A 27,966-nucleotide genomic window follows, 5' to 3' on the forward strand; every position below is an offset into this window, starting at 1 on the left:
ACGTTTGTGTCTCCTCTCACAGGTGATCAGCGAGTTTGAAGCCTCTCCTGACTCGTTTTCCTACAGAATCCCCAACCTGAGCCGGAACCGGCAGTACAGCGTCTGGGTGGTGGCCGTGACCTCTGCCGGGAGAGGCAACAGCAGCGAAATCATCACGGTGGAGCCGTTAGCCAAAGGTGTGTCCCCCACCCCCACCCCCGTCAGGGCCTCGTCCCCCCTCATGATGTGGCTGTTTTTAACTCTCTCTCCACTTGAAAGGAAGCTTGCCATGCCCTAAAAAATCAAGTAAACCAGAATATCACACGTTATCGCATTTCAGCCCAAGAAAATAGTGTTGCTGCTAGCGGGCACTGGGCTTTTGTGAAAATCAGGAAAGAACCCTGCTAGAGGTGAACACAGCACTGAGGGTGAGTGGCTTTGCAACTCGATGTGCCTTTGGGAAAAGCAGAAAAAGGAGCCTCCACTCACCCCTTTGCGTAGGTGAAAGGCACTGAGCAGCAGCTTCCCCAGGTAGTTCTACTTCCCTCAAAATAACATGTCACACTTCTTAAAGGCAAGTGTCTATATTTTGGTCTATCGGATTTGGAACCTTACAGATATGAGAGATCGTTTGCTCTTCTCCTATTGATCAAACACTATAAACGAAGACCTTAAGTAACAGTGGGCAGTTGGAGCCACCAAACAAAAAGGTCCTGTATGTCAATAGGATAGCTTCACACCGAGGTGTCAGGCTTTCTCAGAAACACACACATATAGGCGCAGAATATTCTTATTCTGTTTCTGATCGGGCTGCCATCCTGTGTTTGGGCTTCCCCTAAATTACCACTCATCATCAGTAAATGTATTTATGCCATAATTCCTGGCCAGCAGGAGAGGCCTCCTGACTTTGGAATATACCACGTTGGTAATTTACTACCAATAAGGCATAGAGCTGCCTGACAAAGAAAATAAACATTCCAAGATTCCAATGTTACCTCTACGAGCTCTCGTGCTTGCCGCCGAGATAGCTGTGGAAGAGGCAGAATGAAACAGTGAGGGGGAAGGGGCAGAGTGGCATCGCGTTTTGAATACAGCTAGAAGATAACCATAAAGAACATCAATTAGTGCATCTTTTTGTCGATTGTACTCTTTGGTCATCATAGCTGGCCACCATTTAGAAAACAATGACCATCGGTGGGCGTAAGGACTGCTCTGGGGGGTTAAAAATGAACTGTGACACGGATGCAGAGTTAGCACTAGCTTTGCCTCTTTGCTCCTTTTGTGTGTCCAATGTTGTGTCACCAGACACAGCCAGAGACGACCTGGCTAATGTATGAGGATGTGACGTACTCGAAGGGGTAGCAGCTGACAACTGGCTACTTCCACAGGAGGATGAATTGTCTGGGAAGTGAAATGCCATTTGGTCATTTAGTAAATGGCTTGGGGTGTCCACTCTACGTCAGGAACTGTGCTAGGGACACAGGTGCCTGACTGCAGAAGCAAACACCCTGAACGTGTTAGTGGCCCAACACAGTAATACAGTCAGTCCAACACAGACATTCCCGGGTAGGTGGGCATCCCTGGGTGGCCTGATCCATGTGGTGACTCAGGGATCCAGGCCTCTTTTATCTTAGGGTTTGACGTCCTGGGGTCCTTCACTTCCCAGGAGTGAAGTGGGTAGAGAGAGAGAGAGAGCATCAAGGCTGGAGCGAGGTCTTCACAGGCCGGCTGTGGGAATGTGCCCGTTATCCTCACCTGTGTTCCACTGGGTGGAATGAAGGCACAGGCCCCACCTGTTTTCAAAGCGGAGCTGGAGAGAGAAGCCAGGCTGACACTCTGGAGGAAAAAGGGGCGAGGTTTTCTGAGCACAAAGGAGTCTCTCTTCTAAGGGCCTGGTGGAGCTCAGAACTGGTGGGAAGACAGTCAGCAAACAAAGCATCACAAAATGTGTCAAGGCAAACTGCATTAAGTCCTACAGAGAAGCACAGGCAAGGACACCGCCGAGACCACTGGACACGGCAGGTGGACTGGGCCACACAAGGAGGAGTAAATGCGTGGCAAGGGGAGATGATGCCGTCCCAGGGTTGGACAGCCTCCAGCCTAGAAAGAGTTCACCATGTTGTGGGAGGTCAGGGGTCAGGGACCCCAGTGAGCTGGGAGGGGGCGAGGGTCTCCGGTAGGCCAGGGAGGAGGGCCGGGGCCTGGCCATGCTGGGCTTTCAAGGCTGTATTAGGGAGTTTAGGTGAAATGGGAAGACATTATAGAGTTTTAACCAGAGGAGGGACAATCCTGTGTGTGTGTGTGTAATAAACTTGATTGTTTAGAACAACTTTAGTGAAGCTGTACAGGAAGAGAGGCCACCTATCTTGCACCTGGTGTGCCAGTCATTGCCATCTTGCCTCAGGCTGGCTGGCTGCTCCGCCCAGCTGCTTCAGACCCTGGCGATGTCTGAAAGGTCCAAGCTGGAGGGGCAGGGCTGACCACAGGCTGAGGGACTGGAGCAGGCTGTCTGTTGTTGTGGGCAGATCTGGGTGGACAGGCAGCAGGGTCCTGGTTCAAGAAGAGGACAAGTGCTATTGTGGAGGCAGTGGCAGAGCAAACCTTGGACCCAACCCTGGAGGAACGCTGTCCTGGGAAGGAGCCCAGGGCCTCTGCCAAGGGGCCGAGAGCAGCATGGGAACAGAAGGCAGGTCCCAGTTGCAGGTAGATTGTAGTTCCCTTCAGAATCCCCTGAGGATCTTGTTACAAATAGACTCCCCAAGCCTGCCAGAGAGCCATGGAACCATAGGGCCAGAGTAGGAATCTGCATTTCCAACAAAGGTTCTAGGTGATTCTTTCACCTGCTACAGTTCGCAAACCAGGTCAGCATGTTCTACTGCTTAGTCTTGGAATTTCAAAGTAGGACCCTTCAAATTCCAACTGCCACAAATGGGCAGGAATTCTATAAACTGGGTGTGTTGAGCTTGCACATGAAGTTCTAGCCGGTATCTCTCAAAATGCTGATGGGAAGTCATCTGTAAGTCCTGCAGTTCACTTTAGGGGTTCTAGCCAGCATATTAAAGAACCAAAATGGAGTAGAATGGGAAAGAGTCCAACAGGCTAGGCTAGACTTGAACAGTATAGAAAATATCAGAATGCATCACACACAGTAAACCTTGCTGTGTGGAACTTCGGCTTCACTCACACACATGCCCCCCCCCCCCCTGGGTCCAGTTCTGGTTTTCAGTGTAAACTGCCGTATACTTCTCAGTGGGCAGACAGCTGTTACAAAGCTTGAAGCCTCCAGCTCCAACTGGGTTTCCCTAATCATCCCTGTTTTACTTGGAGAACATTCCTTATTCTATAAAAGGGCTGTGTAAAGGGTTTGAAAGGGAAAAACGCCAAACCACCAATGCCAGAGACCTGATGCTACCCGACCAGAACATGTTTGTTGTTGCGATGAGGAACCAGAGGTGCATGTAGGGAGTGGTCTCTGCCCCAGAACATCCCGTTCAGTGGTGGAGGGCACCATCCACAAGCTGTCTCTGAAGGCCCTGCTCTAAGGAGGAAGAGCTTGGGTTTCCCCCTCCATCAGGGAGCCTTGCTTCAAGCACCTGGTTGGACTTGGCTGTCACTTTGGCTGCATGAAATGGGCCCAGCCTCTGAGCCCACTGGCATTTCCCCTGTCCCTCTGCTCTTGTCCACAGCACTCAGAACAACACAAGCCAAGTTGTTTACTAGACATTCATGACCAGCCTTGTACCCCAAAGTGAGCAGGCTCCAGGAGCCCCAACTTTCCCAGAATTCCAGGGCTCTCTTGGGGAGTCTGCTTTTTATGCCCACTGGCTAATCCAAAGACTCGAACCAAAAATGGAGCAGGGATCCTTACACTGCTTCCATCTTTAGGGGTCCAGAATCAGATCGGGGCCACATTCCACCCACAGTCTCCATGTCTGTGCCCGTGGCTGGGCTGAGCCTCCGGAGGGGGTGTCTCCAAAAGCCACGTCCCAGTGCAGGGCAAGGCCAGGCCAAAGGCTTTGCCCCTGGCAGACTGTGGCTCAATGCCTCTGTCAGATTGGGTCTCACTCGAGAAAGCAGAGCAGGGACCTGCCCCTGCTGGGCCCCACCAGTCTGCAGGGAGTGCCTCGCTGCCTGCCACAGGCCCAGCTGGGTTTTCTCCTCTCTGCCCTCTGGGTCCCCCCCTCCTTCGGAACAATGCAAGTGCCAGACGCCCCGGCAGACGCTCCTGTTCCCGCAGCCAAATCACTGTCTCAAGCAGACAGTTGTTCCTCAAGGGATGCCACTCCGAAATGGTTCATTTTCCCTGACGTCTGTGCTGCAGGTCAGGGCGATGTAGTCACGTCAGAGAAGCACCACAGAATCGATAAACAGTTGTTTGCCAGGTGTTTCCATGTTACTTCTTCCTGTCTTTTGGAACTTTATGTTTTGTATTGTCTATTCTCTTCAATATTAAAAGTATATTTTAATGTGCAGTTTGTGGTGTTGAGATAAATTGCTTAATAAAGTGTTTTAAAAAATAATTGGGCTCATAGAAAACACAGCTTGGAGCTGCTGGGCTTATGAAGCCCCAAATATTTAATTTGGACTCTGGCGTTTAGTCAAGAGAAGGAAAAAATGCCACAGGAGGGATTTCTGGCCGTTTGTATGTTCTTACAGTGAAAATCCCTCACACGAGCCCTGATGCAAGTGAATAGCGCTGACGGGTGGGGTGTTAATTAGCAGGGCTGTTCTCCCCTTTCTGGGGCATTGCTGTATTGGGGAACATCGTTTTGACCTCTGCGTGGACAAGTCTGAGAATTCACCGGGCTTCTTCTCTGTTTGGTGCTCCAGCTCCAGCACGCATCCTGACCTTCAGTGGCACCGTTACTACTCCGTGGATGAAAGACATCGCCTTGCCTTGCAAAGCTGTTGGGGACCCTTCTCCTGCAGTGAAGTGGATGAAAGACAGGTAACCAGTAACCCAATGTATGCCTGTAATGCAGCCTTAAGGGAGTACTTCAGAGACACTGTGTTGGGTCCGGTGGTCTAATTTTGTAATCATTTACCCCAGCGAAAGCTAGGGCACCTACCAGCTCTGCTCAGACAGAGAATGGAGGAGCGGAGGGATCCCGGCTTTAGCACTAAAAAGAGCTGATGTACTCTGTAAATCCTCGACCATTCAGGACCTTTAAATTCCTAACAGAATGATTGCAAGAAAAAGAGTCTAATCAACCCAACATTCTCTGTGGATGTTTTCTGTGCCTTCTCATGTAAATTTCTCCTGGGACCAAAGGGAAGGCGCCCAAGGTCATGTAAGACTTAGCACTCTTCTCTTCTCCTTCTGAGCTAATGGACCGATGAATCCTAACTCAAATGCTCTGAGAGGCCACTGTAAGAAAGGGAATACTTTAGGACTTGGCTCGTGTAAAACCTGGTTTTCCATACTCAGTAGTCATTAGTAAAATAATAGCAGTGAAGACAGCAGGGAGAAGGTGGGTGAGGTGTTTTGTGTCGGTGTAACTTTTTCAAGTGCTTCATCTCTATTCAGAGGAAGAATTTAGGGTACAAAGAGCTGACAATACACTAGTGAGCATCAAGATTTGATATAATAAGGATTCGGAAGAGTACCTGTTTTCTGATAAAAGCACTTAAAAGACAAACTATACAAAGAATGGTCTGGTCCAGGGGCCATCCCTCTCCTCTCTTTCAAAGTCAGTTCATCCAGAGGAAGCACCCAAGGTCAGGTGGTATTCCCTGAGGTCGGGATGATCCCATGTGATTGGATGATTGCCTCCAGGGCCTTGGCCTCAGCTGTGATGGCAATGGAACTCTCTTCATACCAGGGTCAGCACGTCACCCCTTCACATGCCACAGTCCATTTCAAAGTCAAAATTGTTCACAACTATAACTCAAAGTGACTCTAGAAGAGATTCTAAAATTTAGTTGTCCACATATGACTTGGTCAAAATGTCACTTCTCCCCACGAAAGGAATTCCCAGATAGAGAGCATCCCGGGTGCCTGCGTGGTAGAGGAGGGAGAGGCCCACTGAGGACAGGACAGGCAGGGACACATGTGAGGAGCAGAACCCAGGCCCCTGATGGGACCTCACTTCAACACAGCATTGTTTACGGAGAGCACATGGCAACTGTCTGATTGGTCTCATGATATAATCACAGTTTATTTCTTAAGAATTCAAGCTTCCAAATGCATTGTGTACTTCAAAGAGAGTGTTTATGCTCTTCCCCAACCTCAGCTAATTTGGATTGTAATTTCTTTAATCTGTGCCTTTTTCTTCCTGTGAGGCAGTAACGGGACACCCAGCCTGGTAACGATTGATGGGCGGAGGAGTGTCTTCAGCAATGGGAGCTTCGTCATCCGCACGGTGAAGGCAGAAGATTCCGGCTACTACAGCTGCATCGCCAATAACAACTGGGGATCTGACGAAATCATTTTAAATTTGCAAGTACAAGGTACAAAATTGCTGGGGCTCTTTGTAATCATATTTTTTGTGCGCCTGCCCATAGGCAAAGGGTAAAGCCAAGCAAATGTAAAAATCAGCCTTTGCAAAAAGCTAATTGTTATCTTCATGTTGCAAATATATATATATGTTCATTGTGGGAAATATAATTAAGCAAATCAAAGAAAAGAGAAAGCATTCACAATCCCAGAGATAAAACTGGTTACACTTTTGCATACAGAGAGCTAGTCTCATTTTCCTTCACATGAGCGCCACTGTAAAAGTCCTTCTTAATAGCGTCCATTGATTGTGTGATTCACACTGTATGTGTGTAAGTGTAACCCAGAAAACACACACAAAAAAGGCTCAGTTGAGGTCTTTTGTGTCTGCCGATCAACTAAATTCTTACATGCAGTCTTTAAAAAGGACACTGGCTGCAACTCTATAATTGCTACAATATTTAATTGTGTATTTAATACAGCATATGAAATTTTTCTCCTTTAAATATTTATTGAATTTGTTGGGGTGACATTGGTTACTAAGATTATTCAGGTTTCAGGTGAACAACTGTATCATGTATCATCTGTGCCCTGCACTGTGTGGTCACCAGCCCAAGTCAGGTCTCCTTCCATCATCGCTTATCCCCCTTTGACCCTCTTCTGCCTCCTCCACCCCCTTCTCCTCCAATAATTATCATGCTGTCATCTTAACTGCATACACAGAAAGTACACAACAAGCCTCACTGTGAATTAAAGTCCAGGGTAGAGTCCCAGGTGGCCACTGATCGGGCTCCTGTTTGGATGCACGCTGGCGTATTCTTAGTAGAGAAATCAAAGTGTGTGCTTCTTTGGACTTAACCGTTGTCACATCAATAATCACAGCAAGTAAAAATAAAGTCAACATTGTCCTCAGCAGAAGGTGATGTGAGGAGAAGAACTATATTTTTTTAAAAGTAATGCTAAAGTGACCTGAAATTTCAAGTTGATTGAAATCAGGAGAATTCCAAAACACTTTAGAAAATAGACCCTATAATGTGACTCTAAAGAGAGGGGTACATTTTTTATGCTTTGGGGTTAATATATGAAGCTTGTTTCAGAGAAAAAGAGAAGGACATTTTATGGGGAACTTTCTGTAAATTTGGGTAACCTGATTCTGAATTTCTCTGGTATTTCTGTTCTCAGAGCTAATCCAAAATAATGTCAAGGTTCAGTGGCTAGAAGTATGTATTCTTCAAACCTTGTTATGAGCATTGAAATTCCAGCGCTGCTGCAGCTCAGGGGAGCACCTTTGATTTTCAGAGCTCAGTGTAGGGGGGGAGGCGGGGGGGGGGTGGGTGTTGTGCCCTGGAAGAGTAGCTACAAAAAGTAAAGACTTGCAATCCTTTTCCCCACAAGCTCCTCTTCTCCTCCCTCATTCTCCTCCTCCCTCATTCTGAGAACAGAACAGCTAAGTGGGTGCCACTTACCTTCCTCACTTGAATCATGGTTGAAATTCAAGGTAAACTACTGCCTGTGACCTTAGGAGGTTTAAAGATTTTAATCAGTGACGAACAACTCAGAGATTCAAAACATCGGTGAGGAAACGAGTTAGCTATAAACCCAAGTAGACATGTGGTTGAGTTTTCTTTAAATAATGGATTCACTCTGTTCTGTCTCTTTCGCCCAGGATATCAACTAAATAGACATTTTGACAGGAGTGAATTGCATATTTTGGCATCCTGAAACACTTATTTAATAAATGGCTGTTAAAAGTGATTGGGTAAATGACGGTTAAAGAAGACTAACGATGTGCAAAACTAATTCTTGTTTTCTAACAACTGTTTTCTCTCTAGTGCCACCGGATCAGCCTCGGCTTACGGTGTCTAAAACCACGTCTTCCTCCATTACCCTCTCCTGGCTCCCGGGAGACAATGGGGGCAGCTCTATCCGAGGTAATAAGGAATAGGTGTCTACAATAATTGATTGTCATTATCCCACAGGCTGATAAGTGACACATCTGCGCCCGGTAATTGTATGTTAGTTTATTCCTCAAAAAAATACACCCTATAATTAATTAGGTCTTCCATCACCTAAACATCTATTTTTAAGGCATTTGTGCAAATGCATCATTCTTCCAAATAATCCCATTCACAAAATTATTATTATTATTGTGTCTCCAGTCTGAGGGAAGGAGTATACAAATGCAAAAAAAAAAAAAGAGGCAAGTACAAACGTTGTAACCTCTCCCTTGAGATTCTAAACACCGTTTCTTCCCCATGGTGTCCACATGACAGCATTCATTCGTGTATTCAATCATTCATTTTAGTAGCCGCAGTTTCTCTTCTTATAAAGTATTAAAAGGTGGAGAAGTTAGAGGTTAGATAGAAAACAGTATATTCACCCAGAGCTTTTGTAATGAGTACATAGCAAAATAGAACAAAAGAATAAAGAAAGTTGATCCTGAAGCAACGAGATAGCATGATAATTCGAGCATAAGTGGAGTAGGGAAAACATTGTTCTGAGCAAGTTGTAGGCTAAGGAAAAAGAGTCCAGATGAAGAGACTGAACATGCGCAGGGGTGAGGGGCTGAGTGACCAGAAGAGATTCTTGAGTGGGTGGCAGGGATAAAAGGCTTAGGTTTCCAAAGGCAAAGGGTATTCTTTCTTTGAGAAAGGGGGAAGGGTGAGAAGTTAGATGGAAATACAGGGACATTTTAGGGGGAAGCCAGTGGGTATTTGAGCCCCTCCTTCCAGCTCCTTCTAGCACATGAGAGCAAGTTGCTACATCCCTTCCCAGTTTTGCACTCAGTGTCTACAAACAGCCTGGGGATATTTACACACCAGAGAAATCAGAAATGCTACCATTCAAGACTCTTTTTTTTTTTTCTGAGAACCAGTTGTTAAACATTTATTGGCATATCACTGGGTGAAGGGGAGGATCCTATCTTTTTTAGGAAAGGAAGAGGTGAGATTATTATTTAAAAATAGTCTGATAATTAGGGGTGAGGATGCATTTGTGGGTTTGAGAAGTGTGGGCAAGATTTGTAACAGCTGTCGTGTGAATGCACAGGGAGTCATTAATAGATGAACAAAGTCATTGCCAAGTGGGAAGGAGGCCCCAGCTGCAGATAAACAGCACAAATTGTAGTGGTCACTGTTATCACAGTTTAATGACTTTCTCAAGGGATGTCAGACAGCTGGGAAGAAAGGCAGATCACAGGTAACCAGAGTTGGTGACTGGGGGGGTAAGTACTCCAAGAAGTCAGGAGTGAAACCGGGCTCCTTGATAAAATGGTCTACCAGAGGCTCTAGGCTGATTAGAAAACCTTTTCATGAGAGAAATGGAGTGCTGAGGGAAGAGTTCACAGGGCCCTAGTGCTCCAGGCTGAAATGAAATGAAGCTTTGGTTCTGCAGGTGTCAGATCATGGGAGAGGTAGTACAGGAAGAGTGTCAGAGTGCCAAGGACTTAGAGATGAAGCTAATCTTGGTAATGGAGAGTTTCCAAGAAAAGACAACTAGGGATCCCTGAAACATGGTGGTGTCCAAAGCCCTTAGCATGAGGGTTCCCATCACCAAGGGTTAGAAAAGCTTCCTAGAAGTGGTTTAGACAGAGGAGATTAGGACCACAGGACAATCCCCATGATGTATGGGGCACCTAGGAGGTGGTCTAGACAGAGCTGGTGTGAAAGTGGGGATAGGAGGTAGGAGCAGGGAGCCCACAGATCCATCACACACCTGTCAGGTATTAGAGGAGCTTTAAAAAGTGAAGACTGGGAACATAGAGGAGAAAACAAGGGAGGAGGGGCCCCCAGGCTGCAGAGGGGAGAGGAGGAGAAGTGGGGAAGATATTGATCATGACCATGGAGCAAAAATCAGAGATGGGTGATCTCCTTGCAAGACATTTGGATAAAATTTAATGCTGCCAGTTTGGGTCACTGTAGTGTGGAGGTGACAAGCACTTTGCCAGTGTTGAAAATGGAGTTCATGGGCAAGATAAAAGATGTGAGTCTATTGGTGTAAGGACACCATGCAGCCGGCAGGCTAGTCCTGGATTACCTGGGGGTGGACATCTAGGAGACAGGAATGGTGCAGACAGGATCCATTTGTCCCCAGGAAGGTGTTTGGGGTAACAAGGATGAAGGTTGTAACCAGGAGGGATGTCTCAGTGACTGCAGGGGTGAGGAGCACGGGCTTTAGATTCTGACATTGGGACTTGAATCTCATGGGACCCCGGGATGGTCTCCTAACCTCTCTGGACCTCAGTGTCTTCATCTGTGCCTTGGAGAAAAGAATCATGTAGGTTACAGGAAGTCAGTAACTGGCCAAGGACAACACTCAGCATGTAGTGAGAGCTTAAAAAATGGGCAGTTGTCATTAGCAGTAGTGGAAGTAGAGGCAGCAAGGTCATGAGTAGAAATGAAGTGTTGGAGGGACTTGGCAAACGAAGGTAGAAGCTGGGCCTCTGTTGCCATGTGGGAAGGCTACATGATTTGGAGCCGATTCTGTGTGTGGGTGTAAACTGAGTAGAGGGTGATTGAGAAGACTCCTACCACCACTGCTTATATGTCCCTCTTCTAGAGCTTCAGTTCTCTTACAAATAACTCAGCTCTAATCCATGCTGGCGCCCAAGGACCCGAGCATATGCGCTCTGACAGGCAGCTGTTTCGAGGCTGAGCGTCCACTCCCCTCTGCCCGGGACACCTTCTAAAAGGGAACGGACAGAAAGGGGTTTTGTTCCTACCACGCCGCCCAGCCATGCCACCTCAGTAGTGCCCAGGTGGCCAGGTGTTTACCTCACTAATCAATGTGTCGTCACAGCGCTTCCCCCAGGCTGGGTTAACTTTCCTGGAACCAGGAAAAGTGCTGGCATTCTCTTCCAAAGACGTGAGAGCTCCGAGGAGTCCCATCCACAAAGAGCAAAACATCAGCCAACTCCTGGTGGAAAGCAAATCATGCTCTTTTGCTTATTTCTTGTTTTCTGAAGGCTACATATTGCAGTACTCGGAGGACAACAGCGAGCAGTGGGGCAGCTTTCCGATCAGCCCGAGTGAACGCTCCTACCGCCTGGAAAATCTGAAATGTGGCACTTGGTATAAGTTCACTCTCACCGCCCAGAATGGAGTGGGGCCCGGGCGCATAAGTGAAATCATAGAGGCAAAAACATTAGGGAAAGGTGCGTATGCGCTCTTCTCGTTTCTAGGTGTCCTCAGTTTTCCAGATCGGAAGTGGGGCGGGGGATGGGGTTGGAGTCACAAATGTGTCATGAAGGCACATGTGTGTTTGTGTCTTTGAAGTCTGTTGTTCCCAGGGTGGGTTTGGCCGTGTTATAGCAAAATGAGAGAGAAGGGCAATCCTTACAAAACATCCTGGTTCTTTTTTTTTTTTTTAATTTTTATCTTTCTGTTGTTTTTTTAAATATTTTATTTATTTATTTTGAGAGAGAGGGGAAGGGAAGGAGAAAGAGAGGGAGAGAAACATCAGTGTGTGGTTGCCTCTCACATGGCCCCCACTGGGAACCTGGCCTGCAACCCAGGCCTTGTGCCCTGACTGAGAATCGAACCTGTGACATTTTGGTTCACAGCCCACACTCAATTCACTGAGCTACACCAGCCAGGGCTTTTTTTTTTTTTTTTTTTTTCAATTTCTCATTGCAGTCCAAAAAAGGAGTGTCATTTGAAAATTGAGGGCTTTTGCACCAACATAAAGTGTCCAGGCTGGGCAGCCAGGAAATGTGACATTTAGCCCCGACCTCCTAGTGTGGCCTCCCCTTCTCACCCCAGCCCCCCTCTGTAACTTTCTTGTTGCCTCATAGACCCTGCCCTTCAGGTGGAAGTGACTGAGATAGCTTGTTAACCCTTAATGTGACGTGGTTTTCTTCATCTGAAACATGGACCTTCGAGGAGCTGAACCCCAAGAGAAATTGCATTTAGCTGTAAAATTTGCAGCCCTGGGACACCAGGAAGAGGGAGGGTCATAGCTGTAGGTGAATGTCAGTGAGGAGGTAAAGAGAGGGGTCTTTGTAGGTTTCCCTCACATCTGGATTTTAACTGGTGTGGCAGGCCAGACACCAGGGGAGCAAGAACTGAGAAAGCAGAGGGGCTACTGGGACTCAGCACCTGAGTTTCAGGTAACATGTGGGAAGGGTTCAGGTGATGAGGGATGGATTTATGCAGAAGTACATCCAAGAGGTCTCTGGGCTCCAGTATGAAGCATCCGGATAGTAAGGGATACCTGTTGTTATTTCCCAAATCCAACTCTGTCTTCTTGAGTCAGGTCCACCCCTGGAAACAGGTGAGCCCAGTGGGTCACTCAGGACCATTCAAGGGCACACGTGTGAAAATGGCATTGTTCTTCAGGGGACAAAAATGCACAAAAATAACCTCTGCCCACCCATGCTTCCGTCTCACACCTAGGTCATCACAGTTGGAGACAGCCCATTGGTCCATAAGGACCTTATCCATAGTGACTCTGACTTGAACTGGGCTCCCTGCCTAGGCAGAGAAAGGAGCCCGCAGTGAATGTGTGATGCCTTAATGGCTCTCATTCATGGATCCTGTGTGCTGACCCCCATTGTGCATTCTCCTGCAGAGCCCCAGTTCTCAAAGGAGCAAGACCTCTTTGCCAGCATCAACACCACCCGTGTGAGGCTGAACCTCATTGGCTGGAATGATGGTGGCTGCCCCATCACCTCCTTCACACTCGAGTACAGACCCTTTGGGACCACGGTCTGGACCACAGCGCAGCGGACCTCTCTCTCCAAGTCCTACATTCTGTACGACCTGCAGGAAGCCACGTGGTACGAGCTCCAGATGAGGGTGTGCAACAGCGCCGGCTGTGCGGAGAAGCAGGCCAACTTCGCCACACTCAACTACGACGGCAGTAAGCTGGCGGGCTCTGTGGCCCCACTGTCTGTGTCTCGGGACCTGTGCATGTGCTCACTGTCTCCTTCCCATCTAACATCCACCCTTAGCACAGAGCAGCCACTGCCCACAGAGTCCACAGGGCTTCAGTGCCTCTCCTTCCAGGGCTCCCTAGTGCCCTGTACCCACATGACCAGGGCTGTCATTCAGAAATAAGGGACCGAGGGCCAATGGGGCTGTCCTTAGGGAGTGTTGGTGCAGGAGTGATTCTCTTTGGGTTGAAGGATTCTTCACCACGTGGTTCTGTACCTTGTCAATGACTGTGCGCTAACATTGCTTTTGTTGTCTCCCACCCCTTCCGCACCCCATCCCAATCCACATAACAGCTTTCTGTTTGCTCTCATTAAGCCCTTAAACTGCATGTGCAAAACCAATTGTTCATGATAAAAGAGCTGATGTTAGTCTCTGAGCAGAAGTAGGGGCACTGATGGAAATAGAACCGTGTCCTAGGGTGCTGGTGCACACGTATGCACAAACACACTCGGGAAGTTTGCTCGGGCTTTTTGAAAACCAGCGGAGGGGGTCTCGTGACGTTTAGTGACCAAAAATAAATGACTGATTTTATTCTTATTTTCTACCACTGCCACTATTCAAGGGCCATTTACTGATATTTGAACAAGTGCCCAACCCAATGAAGCTGAAAGGTAGGCTGCCACTGGCAGGCATGTGTTGAGAGAACTTTAGAAAATTCCCTCACATGCAGACACTGATTCCTGCAGCCTGGCAGTGACTGAATTAGGGCTTTAATCACAGGGCAGAACCGGCTGCACTGTATCAGAATGTTTAGGGCTCCTGGTTTAGCTCCTGGCAATGCTGTCTGTCCCATCTTCATGGACCAGACAAGACCACAGTAGTGGATGGCTTAGCCTAGAAATTCTGTAGCTAAACCAGTACCCCAATATATTATTTACCACCAGGCAGGTGAAGGGATGTTTTCTCCTCTGTTTATGGGGATTTGGGAGCTTGTTTGATTAAAGCTGTAGAACTTCCCTGGGACACAGGTCATACTATGTCCTAAGTAAACAGGTCCATGCACCCAAGGACCCTTAGGAATACTCAAAGGACATTAATGGGGTGCGGTGCCCTGGGATCCTCACTCAAACATCTTCTCCTGGACTGTCCCCCTCTGGCCTACTGTGTAAGCCACCCAAATTGCCTGTCCATGGCCATTTTCTACAGAGTCCCCCTTGGCCAGAGCGCAGGCTCATCTCCAGCAGGTCAGGCCTGGGCCCATGAATGGAGAGCAGTCCTAGATGAAAGTTGTCCAGGAATCGGTTACACCAGCCTGGGCCCCCTCTGCAATGCGCGTACTCCATGGTCCTGGTGCAACATGCCCAGCTCCAGGACAGGAACCACTCTCCTTCTGAGCTGGTGCTTTCCCACCCTCAGTTACACATGACACCATCCCAAGATGCCTCATCCTGCAGGCAGAGTGCTTCCTCCCCAACACGCTTCACTCTGTGGTCCCACAAAATAAAGAATTTGGACGCTTACCAACCACTTTACTTAGTATTTATGTCTCCCCCAAAGTCCTCTGCTAGCCAGTACCCATTTGACAGCAAGTAGAATTCTCACTTGAGATGGTCGACTTCACATTAATTGACTTACAGTAATCACACTCTGACAGGCAGTTTCTCTAAAATCTGCATAGCTACTAGAGCGATCAGTGTGCCGCGCTGGTGATGTGTGTATAGCTACTCATTTCATTAGAAACGGCTCACATGCAGAATTTAAAACTGTGGCTCGAACTCAAAAAGTGCTCTACAAATTTTAAATGTTTGTCATCTAAAAATAAAAAATTTAATGCTCTCACTTGATCCAGGATCTTAGAGTATGATCATGAAAAAAGCCCTGTGAGCTGCATTTCATTTCCTGAACTCTGAAATGATTTCATTACACTAGGAAGTGAGAGCACACATTTGTATTTTCCTGGCAAGCGATTATAGGTTTCTCTGAACCAGTTTTGTAGATATAGAGCTTTAATATTCCTTCTGACACATCTGCCTGAAGGATTTTCTTCATTTTTGGAAAAGTGAACATTAACAATTAGCCTCACATCTATTCCAGTCATATTTCGGATTCTTCCATTTCTTTATTTGACTCTTTCCTGTCATTTCCTTAGCCACGTGTTTACTTGTCCCTGTAAAGTCTTGGTTTTGCAGGTGCATCCTCACCTGCCTCCCGTAGGTGGGCTCTGAGCATTTGCAGACTGCACCATCCAGTCAAAAACACTGCAAAGTCGGAAGAACTCTCTTCCTGGCCTTAGCAGATCACACAGAGAAGTGGGCTTCCGTTACTCCCGCTCTGCTTTCTAAATGCAGGACAACAAACGTGTCTATTCAGGGGGAAAATATATTATTTTTCTGCACTTTTGTCTTAAACCACTGGCTTCCTGGCCCATGTGTTATAGGGAACAAACTGTGGGGTGAAGAGTTTTACATAAAGGACGGTGCCACCGCGCATGCCCCATAAAACACAGTGAGGTCTGTGTTTGAATCTCTGCCCCCTCGTACTGAGCCTCTGCGTAGAAGCAGCTTCCAGTAGCTCAGACTCCACTCTGCTTAGGTATTTCCTTCTACTACTTAATAATCTGAATTGCGTAGCGCTGTTTAACAGTGTCTGGTCCATAAACAGCTTGCTTTGGGTACCTGGATGATTCCCCTCTGAAAAGTCGTCTGTAGCTCTTACAGCCTGAAATGAGAGTTTCTAAGTATATTCAGTCTTATACCTGTGATTAAAGCAAATGCATAACCAAAGGGATTTTAAGCTCTTTGAACCAGGGTGTCTGGTACAGTCTCCTCCCAGACTCTCTTCTGTCCACTTGCCAAAACTATTGTTCCTTGTTTGACATGCAATTTTTCAAGCAGCCTCTATCAATTGTGCTATGGATGACATTTAAGTCCACGTGACTTTTTTAAGCATTTTGCCGAGAGTTTAAGTTTCCAAGTGCCTGTACCAAGGAGTACCTTGCAAAACCAAGTCTCCTTCAAAGAAATATGCTTCACCCTTGGTGCAAATCCTGATCTGATGTGCTGTAGACTAAGTTCAAAGTTGTGCAGAAGAAAGGGAGAGAGCAAGTAGATAAGTTAGCAAGAACCTAGATGAAGACTTCCTTTCATTCCCCATCACTGTGGACACCTGGGATCCCATGGCGCGACTGTTGTAACCCATCATCCCTAAAACTCCGCCATGCCGTCTTCATTAATAGCCACCTAACATCACGGCCCTGCTTTCAGGTACAATCCCTCCACTCATTAAGTCAGTTGTCCAAAGCGAAGAAGGGCTGACAACCAACGAGGGGCTCAAGATGCTGGTGACCATCTCCTGTATCCTGGTGGGCGTCCTGCTGCTCTTCGTGCTCCTGCTGGTGGTGCGGAGAAGGAGGCGGGAGCAGAGGCTGAAGCGGCTGAGAGGTGAGTCGGGGCCGGGCCGTCACCCGCCCATCGTGCCCACTGTCACTCAGCTCTTACTCCCTATGCCAGGTCCCCCAACGACCTGCTCCTGCGATGTCGCTTCAGTAAGATGATGGAGCCTTCAGGGAAAAGTCAGTCTGAATCCCAGATACCCGTAGGCAAAGAAAATCACTTTCTTCTGGGTTTTTCAACCTCACTTTCCTTAATTTTCAGCCAGTCCAGTCATGCCACCAATTAGGCCTCCTTTGAAAAGACCTACCAGATGTGTTCTGGAAATGAGAACTATTTGATTGGCAGGACATGGAAATTGAGGGCTAATGGTTCTGTTAAAACATTATGGGGCAGAAAACACTCACTTTCCTGAATAGGAATGTGAGCTGAAGCCCCGGGCAAGAGTTTCACTCTAACTAAGGAAAAAACCCTGGACAGCTGACGGGAGCCTAGGCCAGATGAATCCACTGTTGCCAGGCCCGGCTCTGCAGGGCTCCGGTGACCAGACTGGCCCAGGTCTGGCCAACAGCCCTTACCTGCCCTTGCTCTGCAGTGTGAGGCCAACATGTCCTTTCAAACACAAAACCCTGTGCAGGACAAGTGTGCCCGAGCCCTTTTCTTTTTACTGTCAGGGTAATTAATGGAGCCGCCATTTGATAAAATGCACATATGAGTCATTCTACATTTTTGTGTCCATACAGTGTGGGGTAGTGTCATACAAGGATCTGTATATTCTCTGAAGTGACATTTGATGAACCAATCTGGGATCACTCCCCTCCCCAAACACATCTGTGATACCCCAGAATGTCATGGACATACATGAAAAGCATCAACTCCTCCGTTAAAACTTAAATTGACCGCAATCCAGTTACAGCTGCAGGACACGGTGATATTTCCGCCTGTCTTCATTTACCTTCATTCTCCTCTTTATATGACTCTTAACACACTTTACTATCAGTCTGCTTCCACTTTGCCAACAAATTAAAATATTTGAGGTACCCTGCACTCCATCTGCACATGTCAACAGTCCTTCCGCTTAAACCTCCTGCAGCCCGACAATCCCTGTGTGGCCTCAGTCCCAGTGAAATTGCCTTTTTCACACATTAACCACTTACCTTGTAATGTCACAGGCCCTCCCTGAGTGAATCCCACACCCCAGCCCGCACCAGATGTCTGATGCACAAAGATGGAAAAGCCGCTGAACTCTAGCTTTAGTGCAGGTGGGAGACACATTAGCATCTACCAGGGAAAGAACAAACAAACATCATGGATGCTGAAATGGGGCTTCAGATTTTACATGAGCACAAGACAGGGGGTGATTAATCCCCTCTCTAGGAAGAAGAGCTGCATAATACAGCCCTGCCAATATGGAATATTGCCCAATATGTTGAGAAATTCAGTATAAGGTAGGCTGTGCTGGATTTCATCTATGGGGTTCAGCACTGAAGTACCAAAGGGACGTTTTAATAGCCGCCTTTCACAGCAAACAGACTCTCCTAGCCTGGACATTAAGGATGTTGTCACTGAGATACCAATTGATAGACAAGCCTAGAAGGGGTTCGGTCCTTGGGGCATGGAGGCAGCCTTGTTGCATTTAGAAGACTGTAAATTGCCCACATCCTTTTTAAACCAACAGTAAAAATTTCTGATTATTTATATTTTATCACAAGGGTGTGGCAGCAGATGGGTTACACATCGAAGCTGTCCTCCCCCACACTCCAGCACCCTCTGCCAAATTCACCTTCGCTTTCCTCCCGGGACCCCAGGAGTTGCGTCCTCCTGCCTTCCCAGCCCCTGCTTTATGTCCCTGTTCTACTTGTAACATCAGCGCCCCAGCCTCACTCCCTGGCCAACAGCAAGGAAAGAAGCTAACGCTGGCCCTGAGTCTTGCTGAAACATTACATGGATGGCGGGCCACACCTCCTGTACTTTGACTCTTATTAATTCCTGTAATTTAGTTATCGCTTTGCAAGGGCTCCGTCTAGAAAGTGTGCAGGGACTGACACTCCTCTGGTAGGTAGCTCTACCTCTGGGCACCGCATTGTGTAGAGGGGCTTCTGTAAGGGAGGTAATACCTCACATCAGAGACCACGGGCTTTCATTCCCCAGAAATGGTTCTGTTTTCTTTGCACCAGAGAAAAGATAGAGCCTACGCTGAGGTTTCAGGAGGAAGGAAATAACTGCAATAGCAAAGAGGAGGTATTCATGAGGGGTGCTGCGGAGCAGCTAATCCAGAGCAGTAGCTTGCCTGGGACAAAGACATCTCTCCACAGACTCGCATTTTATACGAGCTTAGCAAAGGCTCCACGTCAGAGGTCTGCGAGGAGGGCAGCAAGAATGCAAAGGGCCGGTACCCGAGTCTACATGCTTCCTATGGGCAAGTGTTAATGTGGACGCGCAGAAACACATTCAGTTCAACAAACCTTTATGGATTATCTGCTATCTGCCCAATGTAGCATTTTAAATACCCAATAGTAAAATCTTCATAGCCATGCCGATTTATCACAAGAGTTTGACTAGGTCCTGGAGAGAAAAGATTACACTCTGTCCCAGAACTAGGGATTCTGACACTCATGGCAGTGAATAAAAGCTTATCAGGAACAGGATCATCTTCCTTTAACTGTGGAAAGTATCCCATAAAAGGACAGAGTAAGTGACTAGGAGTCAATGAAAGCCAGGCCTTGCCCCAGAAAGACATTTGTTACCTCTGCAGGACCCCTGAAATGTTCATTCACGACCCAGAGGGAAATTGCAGGCACAGAGTTTAATGCTGTGGGTGCCTCTCCACTAAACAGAGGTCATTACTGAAATCACCCAGTTACAACCTGACCCACACAAGGCACAGATTCTGGGCCTGGGTTAGAATGAGTTCAAATATATTTACAGAGTCTACAGAAAGTGTTGCTTCATACAGTAATTTTTGCTGTCCAAAATAAGGTCATTTCTAATAATATGTCAGTGACTGAGCAACTGCTGATCAAGATCAAAAATGTAAATAAGAAAATTTGGATTACAGAAAAATACTGTAGGTGTTCCTCATAGGCACTGTTCAAGTTACTATGTGCAGTCAACTTCAAATTGTTTACTTTGTTTGATTGTCAGAAGTGACTAAATATTTATAAGCAGAGTATGTTTTACCATATAGACAAGCAACCTGGTTAGGTAAACACAACAGTATGTCCTTAGAAAGAAAGATAGGAAGGAAGGAAGGAAGGAAGGAAGGAAGGAAGGAAGGAAGGAAGGAAGGAAGGAAGGAAGGAAGGAAGGAAGGAAGGAAGGGAGAGAAAGAAAGAAAGAAAATGGGACTCAAGCAATTTAGCCAACCTATATTCTCTCTTCCTGAGTGCTTTACTAATTTTAGAGCACAGCAGCCTCCTGAAGTCTAAATTGTCTGTAAGTGCTACATTTTTTTCCATCTATAACCTTATCCAGGAGTTCAGAAGCCACAGTTTGCTTTTAATGATGCCCTGATTTTTCTCCACTTCTAGATCTTTGAAGTACAAGGTTACAGGATGAGTCACTGGCTAGGCCAAGAATCCAAGCTGCCCCAACCTTATAAAAAGTTGATTCCCGTGTCAAATAATCAACTCCAGGATCACTAAAAGCTTCCTCCTTTAAAGAGTTTACCCGAGAGGGTGCAAAGTTATGCTGGCACCAGCCAGCAGGTTCCAAGCCAAAAAGCTACTTCCAAGCCTTCAAATTAGCTAGAGATAAAAATCAATGAATGATGTAAAATGAAAGCATGCTTCTGTGACAAAGTGCCCTTATTCCCTTTATTATTTTAAACCTGTTTGGAAATGGGTTCATATTGTAAAACTGATCGGTCCAGAAGGCCATTCCCAGAGAGAATGTGGTTTTGGGGTTAAGGAGTTGGCCATGGGGTGTCTTCATCCTTTTCTTTGTTCTAATATGGCCTTTATCTGCTCTGTGGATGAGGTGAAAGCTCTCCTCATCTGTAAGACCGACAATTGGCCTGAACTTTAACAATCTAAAGGGACAAGAATGTGCATCTAGGAGCCCAGAGACACACAGACTTGAGCGCTTCAAGTAAGTGTGGCCAGGGCACAGATCCATAGAGTTCCCATGCATGCAAGACATTCCCAAGACAGGGTGGGCAGAAGTAGGTTCACAGTTGTGAGTGGGGAAAGTAGGATGGTAATTAGTAAACAATAATATCAGAATAAACTCTGTGTTTCACATACTCACAACTGTGCATTTACTTTTGCCCACCCTGCATTCATTAGTGAAGAAACTGGGCATTGCACCCTGGAGACTTCATCGCCAAGCTGAGAAATGTCCCAAGTATGGTTTGGATGGGGTCAGAACCATGCACGCTGAAACTCTTTAATTCTATGCTGTGTTTTCTTACTTCCCTCCTTCTTTCCATTCTTTTTGTATCTTAAATATCCTCTTTTTTCTTTTTTAAATATATTTGATTTATTATGTTATTACAGTTGTCCCATGTTCCCCCTTCACTCCCCTCCACCCTGCACCCCTCTCCCACCCACATTCCCCTCCTCTAGTTCATGTCCATGTGTCATACTTATAAGTTCTTTAGCTTCTACGTTTCCCATACTATTCTGACCCTCCACTTGTCTATTTTGTACCTAACATTTATGCTACTTATTCTCTGTACTTTTTCCCCCTCTCTCCTCCTCCCACTCCCCTGTCGCTAACCCTCCATGTGATGTCCATTTCTATGATTCTGTTCCTGTTTGAGTTGTTTGCTTAGTTTGTTTTTGTTTCTGGTGTGGTTATTAATAATTGTGAGTTTGCTGTCATTTTACTGTACTTGTTTTTTATTTTCTTATTCTTAGATAAGTTTCTTTAAAATTTCATATAATAAGAGCTTAGTGACGATGAACTCCTTTAACTTGACCTTATCTGAGAAGCACTTTATCTTCCCTTCAATTCTAAATGAAAGCTTTGCTGGATAGATTAATCTTGGATGTAGGTCCTTGCTTTTCATGACTTGGAATACTTCTTTCCAGCCCCTTCTTGCCTATTAGGTCTCTTTTGAGAAATCAGCTGACAGTCTTATGGGAACTCCTCTGTAGGTGACTGTCTCCTCTTCTCTTGCTGCTTTTAAGATTCTCTCCTTATCTTTCATCTTGGGTAATGTAATTGTGATGTGCCTTGGTGTGTTTCTCCTTGGGTCCAACTTCTTTGGGACTCTCTGAGCTTCCTGAACCTCCTGGAAATCTATTTCCTTTGCCAGAATGGGGAAGTTCTCTTTTATTATTTGTTCAAATAACGTTTCCACTTGTTGCTCTTTCTCTTCTTCTGGTATCCCTATGATTTGGATGTTGGAATGTGTAAAGATGTCCTGGAGGTTCCTAAGCCTCACCTCATTTTTTTGAATTCTTGTTTCTTCATTCTTTCCTGATTGGATGTTTCTTTCTTCCTTCTGGTTCACTCCATTGATTTAAGTCCCAGTTTCCTTCCCATCACTATTGGTTCCCTGTGCATTTTCCTTTATTTTACTTAGTGTAGCCTTCATTTTTTCATCTAATTTGTTACCAAATGCAACCAATTCTGCGAGCATCCTGATTTCCGGTGTTTTGAACTGTGCATCTGATAGGTTGGCTATCTCTTCATCACTTAGTTGTATTTGTTCTGGAGCTTTGATCCATTCTTTTGTTTGGGCCACTCTTTTTATCTCAGTGTGCCTGTTATGTATGAGGGGCAGAGCCTTAGGTGTTCACCAGGGTGGGTCAACCCAGTTGCTGGGTTGTGATGCTGTATGTGGAAAAGGGGTCCAGAGGGAACAATGGTACTTGCTCTGCTCTCTCTCGGATTTTGGTTCTCTCTGCCACTTCCCCCGAGCAAACTGGGCCCTTCTGGTGCTGATTCCCATGTGGGTGAGCTTGTGTGCATTCTAGGACCCTGTAGGTCTGTCCAATGAACTCATCTGTGGGTCTGGGAGTCTCTCCCGGCACCTCAACCCCCACAGGTGCTTTCAATTCATGTTTTGAGGCTTTATTTTCCTGTGTTGGGAGCCTGGGTTGTGCAATCTGTCTCTCTCTCTAGTTTCTCCTGGTTTATCTGCGCACAAATGTGGGACCACCTGGTCAGCCAGCCACCTCATGCGCAGTGCCTCGCTCTACAATTGCTGCCTCACTGGGTCTGCCAGCTGCTGCCTTGGCACCCAGGTCTGCCTGTGGCCCAACACGCCCCTCCTACCGGTCCAGATAAATGTATCTACTTTAACTCCTTCATTGTTGGACTTCCATACAGTTCAATTTCCTGTCGGTACTGGTTGTTTTTTGTTTCTAAATTGTTGTTGTCCTTATTTTGGTTGTGCGAGGAGGCACAGTGTGTCTACCTACACCTCCATCTTGGCCGGAAGTTATCTTAAATTTCTTAATAAAATTATCCTTTTAAACCTCCAAACCTGTTAAGGCAGAACTAAGTAAAAAGGTTGCTGTTTTAGAGAGTGGAAGCTCAGAAACATCGGGGTGACAGAGGGTCAAGGGCAGCCAGGGGGTGAGGACCAGAGCGTGTCCAGCCGGAGGGAGAGGGTCCGCATCAGCCCTGGAGCTCTATCCCCCTGGGTGTCTGTTTTGTCCGTGTTTGCACTTCACAGTTTTCTCATATTGCAAGTAAGTGGGGTTTTGTTATTCGGGTATTTATTTTGTCAGTGTTTTCAAATCGGCTTTCATTTGAACGTGCTGAGGATTGGAAGTCCTATTTGTGATCTCGTCAAAGCCTAAACGCAGGTTGGTAGCCCCTTAGGCGATAGCTGCCTGAGGAGCCCCATCTCAGTTCCACAGGGAAGCAGGCGCGCGTGTGAGGCATTTTGCAAATAAACACTATTTTAGATGCAGTGGCGCAGGGGCAGGTCTGCCACCTCCCCAAATAGCTTTTTGTTTTTCTGGGTGTGTATGGGTGACTATCCAATTAAGGTATTAGCTGGAGCATATTCCATTTTACCTACCTAGAACTTCAGAACTGAAAACGTTATCATGCGGCTATGAACAAGAGAGTCCTTTCTGTTTAAAGAAACATTTGAGCATGTAAAATATGAGGCGAATCACTCTCTTGACACAGGCACAGTGCAATGCTGGAGATGGGCTGCAGTCCCCCCTGCCGCAGGACCTTCAGGCCACGTGCACAGCCAGGGTGGGAGTGACGGCCCCTGGTGCATATAAAGAACACAGGGACGAGGGAGACCACTCCGGGATGCTCTTGGCTCAACTAGGGGTGCCTCTCCCAAAGAACTGCTTGAGCCGTGTATTAATCAACACAGCACTAGCATCTTCTTCCGCTTCCTAATACTGTGCTCTGCACTCGCTCATTTTGTCTCTTAATAGCTGTACTAAAAGTTTGTGAATAAACCTGACATTATTCTGCCCAATTTGCTGACATGAAAACTGAAGGGAACTTGTCCAAACTTACACATCGGTGATGGCAGAACTCAGAGAGCCCCAGGTCAATATCACCTACCCCAGCTTTTTTTCTGTGAAACTTCTTCAGACTTTGGAATATTCAAGAAAGAAAGTGTCTGTTCCGTCAATATTAAGTTAGCTTAAAAAGAGTTATCAATGAATTGGAGGATCAACAGATACTTTAACAGAGTATCGATAGCTACTTTGTCATTTTATTTTTGCCCATCAAAAATATTTGGTTTATTTCTGTTTTTATTTGTATATTTACTAGCCCCTCAGTCTTCCCAATATTAAAAAAAAGAATTCCTTCTAGTTTGCATATCTTCAACCTACTGCCCCTCACTCTACTTCTCTTCCCCTTTGAGTTCTTGGAAGAGGTTTCTGTACTCAGCTACCCTGCCTCTCCATGACTCCCAGACCCAGATGAAACTCCCCTCCCAAAGGCAAATGACCAATCACCTTCTGATCACCAACTTCCCCTTTCCAATACCATTTTCTAGGCATCTTTGTGCATTCAGAGTGTTAGCAATGGTGCTTTTGAAACTCCTTCCTTCCTTGTCTGAGCATCCCTGACTTTTCTGGTGGGATTTCTTCATCATTCCCCAGACCAGGACAGTAGGGACATGGGGCCAACGGTGGATATGCAGGAGCAGTGAAGAGTGTGGAGAAAGGTGTCACAAAGTCTAAACTTCATGCTGAGCTGAAACTGGCGAAAAAAACATGACAAGCAACATAAAGGGCTGTTTAGCTGTGTTGGGCAAGAAGAGGCTTCGGATGACGTACTTGTATTAACAGATGACAGGCAGTGTCTACTCTGTTTTGACATACACCAGGAGGACTGCCAGTAAAGCCAGAAAATGGGGGCCAGAATCACAAAAAAAAAAAGGAAGAAAGGGAGGGAGGGACAGAGGAAACTGAGATTGCTTAAAAAAATAATCAGAGTCCCTGCTTATTTAAAGAGTATTTAGCAGAGTCCCTGCTAAATTGATTTTTTCCAATCCTACTGTGTTCTAGTCATTATTGGGGGAGAGGAAGGGATGATACATACAATAATATTTCTAAACCCTTGCTGGTAGGGGAGGTAAAGCATGGTTACAATGAATTCTAAGACAATTGCCAAATGATAAGTAAGATACGGAGGACACTGATTGCTGCTATGGTAATCCACTGAAGGGAAAGATACTGTCCCCACTGGAAAGATGAGGGAAGGGGCCACGGGGTTCTGGTCTGTAGACCCCCAAATCCTAATGCTTTATGATTCTGAATGAAATTTTTCTAGACATACTCCCTAGGCCTTTGTGGATAATCTTTGAACAATCAAATTAGAGGTGCTAGAAAATAGTTTTACTCCATATCCATTTTCAAAGATAATAAATTCTAGAAATGAGAAATGGGCATAAATTAGTGTAGCTCATACAAAGGATAGTTTGTGAGCAGCCAGGAAATGAGAGTGGTCATCAGAGGCCTGAACAAACCCCATTTGCATTTTGACAGGGCTGACTGATGAGGGGCACTGGGCTGCGGCTGGAATAAGGGCAGGCTGGGCCGATCTTGAGTTGGAACAAATCCAGATGGGAGAGAATCCAAACTGTAAAAGATTTGGAAAGGCTGGAGCCAAGGAGATAAAATTAATAGGGATATTTGTAAAGTCTTCTATATACATAGTGAAAATTCATTTGCAACACTTGTAATGAACATTGGGTTCTCCCTGGTGCATGAGAAGGGGGATCTCAAAAAATTACACATTTCTGTGCTCAGCCTCATTTAATGAAGGAGAATAAGAAATCACAGGCCTTTCATAGAGAAGCGCCCCAGGTAGAGAATTACTTAGAAATTATGCCATCTGAGGAGCGGTTGAGGAGGTTAGAGAATTCAACCTAGAAAAGAAAGTAGATGTGAAGAAGCAGACATGGCAGCTCCAGGGACATATCCAAGTGCCTCGTAGATGGTTCCAGAAGGTGTGGATGGCCTTGGAGGAACACAGTGTTGGGGCTGCCTGCAGAGAATGCAAGAGTAAGAAGCTCAGAGGGAGGGGTGGGGGTCGGAAGTGAGAGGCAGCAGAGCTGGCCGGAGAGCTGGGACCAGCATGCGAGGGCTGGGCCTCTGTGCTGAGAAGTCTCCTGGGCAGGGGCGTTCCTCTGAGAGTTCTGAAGCACAGATGGGACACAGTAAAGGCTGTGTCTCAGATCCATTGCCCTTCCCGCAGTGTGGATATCACTTAGACAGCAGAGAGCCTGTAGCTGGGGAGAGCAGGGAGGAAGGGGTTGACTAGTAATGGGATTTGGACTAAGGAGACAGGACAAAGCAATGGTCCCATGCAGACAAGTTGACATGGAAGAGATCCACAGAGTTGATGGGCAGGTCAGTTCTGGGAGCGAGAGGTGGGGCGAGTCTGCACAGTGAATGCATGGCCCCCTGCTGGGGGCTCTGATGGCCCAGCTCATCTCAACATTTATCCAGGACACTGGGGGAGGGGTTCAAACATTTATTAGGAGGCTGACTGGGAAATTCTCTAATGCTCATAAGACTCAATGATTCCATGATTTTTTTAATTGTCTAACTTGTCCCAGATTTTCTTCTCGCTCCTGCACAGAAGTATGTCCAAGAGTCTCTCATCTCTTTCCAGTGTCTCTGCATGAACATGAATAAGACCCTGAGCCTCGCCTCAGCCCTGACCCCTTTCCCCAAATTGATTCCAAGTCTGCCTCAAACAGCTTCACCTAATGCCCCCAACTCGTTTGAATGTATGAAGTACTCCACTATGCCTGAGGTCAAAGACCTCAGCCACCCCCCAGTTGCTGCCTTCAGAGCACCTACACCTACCCACCTCCACCCCTGCCCTCCTTCCGCTCCTTCCCTTGGGCCAGTTAAAAGCTTCCAGATTATATTCAGTAATAAACAGTGACATCCCCTGAGCTCCTCATTGCCTTCACCACCCCCACTTCACAACCACACCTGGAAATTGCTCGGTCCTGTCCACCTGACTGACCCCTTGCTGCACAGTTGGAATGCGAACTAACTCCCCACGGAGCACACTCCCCATTCCAGTCTGTGCTCCGTAAGCTTCATGCTCCCCTGAAGATGGGGACAATCCTGAATCCTTCCAGACTCAATCAACTTGAGACGTTGCTCTCCCAGGCTCATTTCCATCAGTCAGCTGGCACTTGACATCGGCTCCTCTGTGTGTCCCTGAACTCATGACATGTATCCCACTTTATGTATAAAGTCCTTAAGGACAGTGATGAAAAAGGAATTTCAACCAACAGACATTGCTTACGAAATTCCCACTCAGCTGCAGCCAATGACTGAATGTATCTGGGTCCCAGGTTCCTGGTTGCTGAATAAGGACACAACTCCCAGGCAGGGACTGATACAAGGGACACACACTGGCAGTCCTAAAGTAACTGGCACAATGCAGAGTCCTAGTACGAGTGGAGCCCAGCCCACCCTGTGACCAGAAGCCATTCACATGCGGTCCCCGAAGGCAACTGGTGCTTAAAACTCCACCAGAGCTTCTCACAGTTGAACTCATGGAAGAACTGAATTTCCATGAATATAATTATTCTCACACTATCAGATGAAATCAGGAGTAGCTAAGACTTAAAAAGAAGGGGTGTGCTCTAAGACAACAGGTGTAGGGAAGGGTAGACCAAAATGCCTTTGGTGCCTGTACCTGGGGACCAGCTTAACCTCAGCGAAGATGCCATAGACAAGAAAGACTCACAGGTAGAGCCCGTCAGTACTTGAGGGGAGCTCTCTTCTCACCTGTTGGACACTGCAGTTCCTTAGCACACCGATATTTTAGAAATCACAGGAATAGAAAAGAAAAATGACAAGCAAAAGCAGGAAAGCTGGTCCCT

The 27,966-nt window shown here is 46.6% G+C and overlaps 1 protein-coding gene across 1 annotated transcript in view; it reads left to right on the plus strand.

The window, feature by feature from the left end:
* DSCAM (DS cell adhesion molecule) overlaps positions 1–27,966 on the plus strand; it is a 116,085-nt gene that overhangs the window by 54,929 nt on the left and 33,190 nt on the right. The window contains exons 8-14 of the mRNA XM_053657553.1: positions 23–176; positions 4,810–4,927; positions 6,266–6,429; positions 8,248–8,346; positions 11,379–11,567; positions 12,983–13,273; positions 16,551–16,727. Of these exons, the coding sequence (XP_053513528.1) occupies positions 23–176; positions 4,810–4,927; positions 6,266–6,429; positions 8,248–8,346; positions 11,379–11,567; positions 12,983–13,273; positions 16,551–16,727 (1,192 nt within the window). The remainder of the gene's footprint in view (positions 1–22; positions 177–4,809; positions 4,928–6,265; positions 6,430–8,247; positions 8,347–11,378; positions 11,568–12,982; positions 13,274–16,550; positions 16,728–27,966) is intronic.

The sequence above is a fragment of the Artibeus jamaicensis genome, unplaced genomic scaffold (assembly GCF_021234435.1).
Source record: "Artibeus jamaicensis isolate MK-2021 breed Jamaican fruit bat unplaced genomic scaffold, CSHL_Jam_final scaffold_474, whole genome shotgun sequence".
Lineage (NCBI taxonomy): Eukaryota > Metazoa > Chordata > Mammalia > Chiroptera > Phyllostomidae > Artibeus > Artibeus jamaicensis.